The 6,888-nt window shown below is 36.3% G+C and overlaps 1 protein-coding gene across 1 annotated transcript; it reads left to right on the top strand.

Moving 5' to 3' along the window:
• Window positions 1-4,013: 4,013 nt before the first annotated feature.
• On the top strand, window positions 4,014-6,531 carry LOC149196053 (methyltransferase FGSG_00040-like). Its single transcript, XM_089408137.1, has one exon. The coding sequence runs from the start codon at window positions 4,014-4,016 to the stop codon at window positions 6,360-6,362; it is 2,349 nt and encodes a 782-aa protein (XP_089264263.1). The 3' UTR covers window positions 6,363-6,531.
• Window positions 6,532-6,888: the final 357 nt, after the last annotated feature.

Raw genomic sequence — 6,888 nt, 5'->3', positions numbered from 1 at the left:
GGGAGTTGATTGCACCCCAAAGCCCACAACAAAATGGGGTTACAGAGAGGAAAAATAGAAGTATTATTGGAGTTGCTAGAGTAATGTTGAATGACCAGGGATTGCCACTATCCCTCTGGGAAGAAGCCTTCAATATAGTTGTTTACTTGTAGAACAGGAGCCCTCACAAAATTATTGGAATGATTACATGTAAAGAGGTTTTCTCTAGGAGGAAGCCAGATGTCTTCTACTTTTGAATTTTTGGATCCATAGTCTATTGCCATGTCTCAAAAGATAGTAAGAAAAAGTTGGATCCCACTCTAGAGAGGGGGATCTTAGTGGGCTATTCACCTCATATTTATTGGGTGTACATGCCCTCACTCAGGATGACTATGATGAGGAGGGATGTGATATTTTACAAGGAGAAATCCACGAGGTTCTCTCTAGAGCGAGAGTTGAGCATACCACCAAAGGAGGAGCTTCTAGCTCTAAAGGAGGAGCCTCAGTCAAATCCACAAAATCAGATGTTTCTCAAAGGAAAGAGGACATTCCAGGAGGATTAGGTAGAGAAACCACATGTGGAGGAACAAAGAGTAGGCCAAGTGGAGGAACCCACTCACACAAAGCCTTCCAGAGAAGGGAGGAATCTTACCTTTGCAATTGTACACCGTAAAACTTGTCCACTTGAAAGAATATGAACATATAAACTAAAATAGATTGTTACCAAAAAGACTTGGTGACCTTGTAATTTGTCAATTAATCATTAACAACATCAAATAGGTACTGACTATAGTGAAATTTGATAAAGATTTTTTTAACAGGTGAAATAGAAGATAAAATCCCTAGTATGACTTCATCTACTATTTGATCATGTTCACATCCTACAAACAACAAATCGTTAAAATGCTCTGTCTAGGCATCTTTGGGAAAATATTTGAATAATATGGTGGATTGTGTTCTAGTAATGAAGAATTTAGAGGTAAAAAGGATGAAAGACGTGTATATTTTTCCTCCAAGGTTAATCCATGATACAATTGGCTTAAAAATTCTTCACTTAAAGGTTTGACTTCATTAGGAATTATAAGGTCTATCATTTGCAAATTAGATTTGGAGTTAATAGAGACCAATACAAACCCACTCTTTGACACTATTTCCTATTTACTTAGAACAAACCTTTTGGAACACCAGGTGACAAAGTCGGGAAATGGCTGAGACTAGGGTATGATAAATTGCGCTAAGTAAGACTCCCACCCTAATAAGATATCATGCAAGTCTTGAAAGCGCTAGAATGCCCAAGCTCGAAGCTCAAACAAATCAAACTCACATTGTGTTTCATGAGCATCATCTTCTCGATCAATTAAGGGAAACTCATTAAAGTTAAAAGAGGTTTTGTGTGACGGTTTAACAACTTTTCCCTTGATCTTTACAATTTATAGATTGAATGTAATGGAAACATGAAAACATAATTACGCATTAGAAACTTTGAGGCAGAAATTAGAAATAGCAATAGGTGACGAGCTCTTTTATGGTTCTTTGTTGTTTCAATAATATGAATAAACTAACAATGTTTTGTGATGATTTTAGAGACGGATTTGATAGAAACCCATAAGAAGATTGTAGGGAGGGGTGCAGGCAGGGATGGAATTTCAAAACAGAGTCACCCGTCAAATTTGACGGTTTTCACACTTTCCCGACCTTTTTCCTAATATCAAGTAAGGATCTTGATGGCTTTGCAAAATTTTTAATTGTATTTGACGGGCAAATCACCCCATGACGGGCAAATTGCCCATCAAATTCCATCCCTAGTTGCGGGGGGCTCAATTCACCAGGTAATGTCACGTACAAAAAGGTGGATTTTCAATAAAGACAAAATGCAGACCCTCCATTAAAGTTCAAAAGCAGGGGCAAGGTGCAATGCCTTAATCATCGTTATTGCATTTCTAAACAACCAATAGCTATTAACTAATAACTACCAAAAAAAATTGAGAATATGTTACTATACAATTATCTAACTTATCATAAAATTTACCTAAATATTAATAATGAATTTTTTTTATTGGTTAATAATTAAATTAAATTCAAAAATTGTTCAACTTATATTTTAAATATTATATTAAATCTTTATATTAAAATATTATACTTTAAATAGTCTTCTCATTTAAAAAAATACAAATACAAATATTTTAATAATAACTATAGAAGAATATTATTTTTTTTGGATTTTTTTTTTTTAATAACATATTGTGATAAAATGTGTTATTGGTAATGAATTTTTTTATTGATTAATAATTAAATTAAATTCAAAAATTGTTCAACTTATATTTTAAATATTATATTAAATCTTTATATTAAAATATTATACTTTAAATAGTCTTCTCATTTAAAAAAATAAAAATACAAATATTTTAATAATAACTATAGAAGAATATTATTTTTTTTGGATTTTTTTTTTTTAATAACATATTGTGATAAAATGTGTTATTGGTAATTAAAGTAAAATGTTATGTAAAAGTGAAAAGATTTATTTTGAATTCTATTTTAATATTTTTTATTCGAATAAATTTTTTTTATTTTAATATTTTTTATTCGAATAAAAAATAATAGAAAATGTATTCGCGAGTATTTAATTATTCGATGAATGAAATAAAGTTGTTCCAACCACCTTACCTTTTAAAAATAAATATTTTATATATTTTAAATTAATTTAAACCCTAACAATAAAGTTTAAAAAAAAAACAATTATGTCAAAAGACTAGCTTCCCACATAAATAGTATCACCTCTAATATCAACTTTATATATTCATTTACAAAAGCAAAGACGATGTAAGTGTCGCTTTTCCAATGATGTTTAGTGTACGCGGAGACCGGCCCTAAGTAATTTTCACAAAGAATTTTTTTATTGTTTTATTTTTATTTTTTGAGTTGTTTTTATAAAGAATTTTTTCATCGTTTCTGGCATGGTATTAGTTTCATTTTTGTTTTGATTTTATATTAGTTTGTTTTTGCTTTAAAAAATTATGTTGTTTATTCATAATATAATATTAGGAATTCAATTTTTATTATTATTTAAATTTATTTATTTTCAAGGTAATTGGTTGAAGTCTTATTATGAGTGTTTTAATAATTTCTATTTCTTTTAGTTATTAAATTTTTGCTTTTTGTTTTATTTCTTTTTATTTATTTATTTTGCTTTTTTTTCATTTTTTTCTTATTTATTTATATATGTTATTATAAATAATATTAGTTAATCATATTTCTTAATTTTTGATATTTTTAATTTAATGAAGTTATGTTTAAGTTAAGTAACACTTACTAACTATTATGTAGCTTTTATTTATTTTTCATTTGATATTTTATAAATAGAGATAATTTAATTTCTCTGAAGAGACTTTCATCTTTAATTATTTTTTAACGAAATTTGAACATATATAATTTTATAACGCTAAATCCATTACACAAACAAATTCTCTGTACTTATAAAATTTAATTTATTATTTATTTCTTGTTTTATAAAATTGTGTTTTAATATTTATAGAAAATCAAAGGATATGAATTTAGAAAACTTATCGAAATTACTTTCACAATCTACGATCCGTTCCTTCGCCGTCAAATTACAGTGAAGGGACTCGCTTTTAAACGAGGAAGGAATCGCTTTCGTGTGAAAGTAGATGGAAGAAAGTGGCGTTTAGGGTACGAACGAACTCGGACCTCGCTTTTTTCGTTCGCAAAGAAGGGAGGGAAAGTTTAGTTTATGAAGGAACTCAGAATTTGCCTTTGCTTCCTTCCTTCGCAAGGAAGAGAGGGAAAGAACCGACGCATGAAGAGAGAGAAATCACCACTGTGAAGGGTTTATTCAATGCCTTTATCCTTAAATATGATTTGGCACTTCGGAAATCTGCAACGCACGCAAGAACACAAACAGAGAAGGTAAGTAAAGTTGATAGTTAAGGGGAGAGAAATCGGAGCAAAGTTGATAGTTAAGGAGAGGAATCAGTGCGAGGAGAAGAAGAAGGATGGAGGACTTGTATCGCTTAATGGCAGCCTCACTTCCACCTATTTCTGAGAACAACTTGGAGAGAGCCCTTCTCCAAGAAACCTCGATGAGACTCGAGAAGAGAGCCTTCCTCCGAGACGCCTTAGAGAGATTCGAAAAGCGAACCCTCCTCCAATTGCATGATGATCTCGTCCATGGTCTTGCCTGTCAGCAAAGGGAGTTTGAAAGGGATGTCGAGGCAGGACGCAATTTCGTTTTACAATCGTTTTCCACGGATCCCAGAGCTAGAGCCAGCGACAGCGAAGATTGTTTGGTTCCCCTTGAAAGGCTGAAACCCATTTCATTCACCGAAATGCAGGTTGCGGAAGTCCACTGCGGGCGGGTGGTCTATGGGACGCTCTGCGCGGAGCCGTACAAGATGTGCGCTATCGGGACTTTGCTGGAGGACGATAATGGTCTTGCGGTCAGGTTGGCAATTTACAATGCGGCTTATTCCCAGGAGGACATCAAGAAGCTTTACCCTATGGGTAAGAAGGTGGCCGTCATGGAACCCTATTTAAAGATCGCCAACGATGGTGGTTTCACCATCCGCGTGGACAACCCCGGTAATGTTGTGAATCTCATGACACAGAAGGGGGAGCCGAGGGAGAGACTGTTGCATGTGGATGTGGAGGACATGAGAAGGGAAGAGAATAGGTGCTTCAGAGAACAAAACTGGGTCGCGACAGCTGAGGATTATACGAAATGCATTGACGCTGCTCTGCTTCAGCTTAAGGAGAACTTCTCCAACTCCAATGGGAATAATAATATCATTACCTGCCTTCTGTATGCTTACTCCAACAGGGCAGAGACGTGGTTGCAGATAAAAGAATTCAAGAGCGCATTGGAGGATTCCAACGAGGCCCTTCGGATCGATGCCGGCCATCTCAAAGCGCTCTACAGGAAAGGCCGTGCTCTGCTCGGGCTGAGGCATTACAGGGCGGCATGCGAATGTCTGAAAAAGGCGGACAAGACCAGCGCTGGGCAGAGCGAAATAAGAGAGGCGCTAGGCCAGGCCAAGACCTTGTACGCTCAGAGCCTGAATGGCAAGTATGACATCTCGGGCTACTTACTGGGAGAACCTACATCTTCTCCTCCGGAAGTAGCCGATTTCGTGGGCCGTGTGGAGATCAAAATGACCCAAGACGGACGCGGTCGGGGGCTCTACGCTACCCGAAAAATAAGGAGCGGGGAGCTTTTGTTGGTGAGCAACGCTGTCGCAGTTGCTTATAGGAGCGCCAAGCTCAGCACATTGTCTACGTCTCAAGAAGATCTTGTCGCCATGGTGGTCTGTGAAGCCAGAAAATCGCAGAGATTGCTCCGCCAGCTTTATAGTTTACATGGTTCCTCCACATCCAGCAGCCTGGAGATCCCACCAATTGATCTGTTTAAGACAGACGGGCAAATGTGTGAGGACCAAGGAGCAGAAAATGAAAAATTGCGGGTGGATGTTAAACGTATTCAGGAGATTGTAACTTCGAACTGTTTCGGTGCAGGTGAAGTATATAACTTTTTTTCAATAGAGAAAAAGGTTGAAGGCAGATTATTTGAGGAAGGAGAGCGTTTTAGCGGTCTCTGGCTGCTGCCGTCCCTCATTAACCATTCCTGCCTGCAGAACACTAGCAGACGGTATGTGGGAAGTGCCATGTTTATTCATGCCTCCAAGCCCATCGAGAGAGGAGAAGAGATCACCACTCCTTACTTCAATGTCCTCGTTCCCTTCGCGCAACGCCAAGCCAGATGCAAGAACTGGGGCTTCAAGTGCAAGTGCCGGAGATGTGTTCTGGAGCACTCTCTGAGGACATCCCTGAAGCCTATAACCGCTCGGTTTGAACAAATGCATGACCAGGCAGCGGAGGAATTGATGGCTAAAAGGTCTGGTAAATTTCCTTTCGATGTGGATCTTCCAGTATGCGTAGAATTCGCAAGCATTTCTCTAGAAGCAGAGAAGTTCCTTGGGAGATCCCAGCTATTAGAAGAAGAGAAAAACTGGATTCGTGCATCCTTTATGTCTGCATACTTGGCAGGAGCAGAGTCCAAACGCTTTGCTCCCATGATGTTGAATAGCTGCTTTCCTTCACATGAGAAGGTTATGGAGGCCTTTCAAAGCACTGATCCCGCGGACTTTCGAAATTTCAACCTGGCAGTATGGGGGTTGAAGCAGGAATGTCGACGTTGGGCGGGGCATGAAAGTAAAGCTTCAGAGCAGACGAGAGAGGCATGCATCAGTGTGTTTGGCAGACATTGTGAAGGTGTTGTCAAAGCGCTTATTCTCAAGTATATGGATGGAAACGCTGAAGATGTTCGGGCAGCGCCTGTCTTCAACTATCTAAACGGACACTCGTTTTAGTAAAGAGTACACACTACAGGATTATATTCCATTTGGAAGTCGTTCTGCAGGGGAGCGTTACAAGTATTTAGTTAAAAATAACGTTCTTGTATAAATAGATTAGTTTTTAGTGTTATTATAAATGGACTCCTGTCTTAATCTCATAAAACTAAGAATAAAGTTAATTTAGTGAAATGATTTTCTTTATATTTGATTTGATGGTTTTAATGATAAAAGATCTCAATGGTGGGAACCATAAAAACTAATAATAAAGTTAATTTAGTGGAATGATTTTTTTTATATTTGTTTTGATGGTTTTAATGATAAAAGATTTCAATGGTAGGAACGATAGAATATTATCTTAAGTGGGTTGATCTATTTTAAATCATGTTATTTTAAGTGGGTTGATCTATTTTAAATCATGTTATTTTAAGTGGGTTGATCTATTTTAAATCAGGTTATTTTAAGTGGGTTGATCTATTTTATTTTATATTATATTATGTTAAATAGGTTGATATATTTTAAATCATGTTATCTTAAATGGGTT

Source organism: Pinus tabuliformis, chromosome 2_2 (genome assembly GCF_031772625.1).
Source record: "Pinus tabuliformis cultivar Carrire ecotype Pingquan chromosome 2_2, CPIR1, whole genome shotgun sequence".
Classification (NCBI taxonomy): domain Eukaryota; kingdom Viridiplantae; phylum Streptophyta; class Pinopsida; order Pinales; family Pinaceae; genus Pinus; species Pinus tabuliformis.
This window is presented reverse-complemented; position numbering and strand designations above follow the sequence as displayed.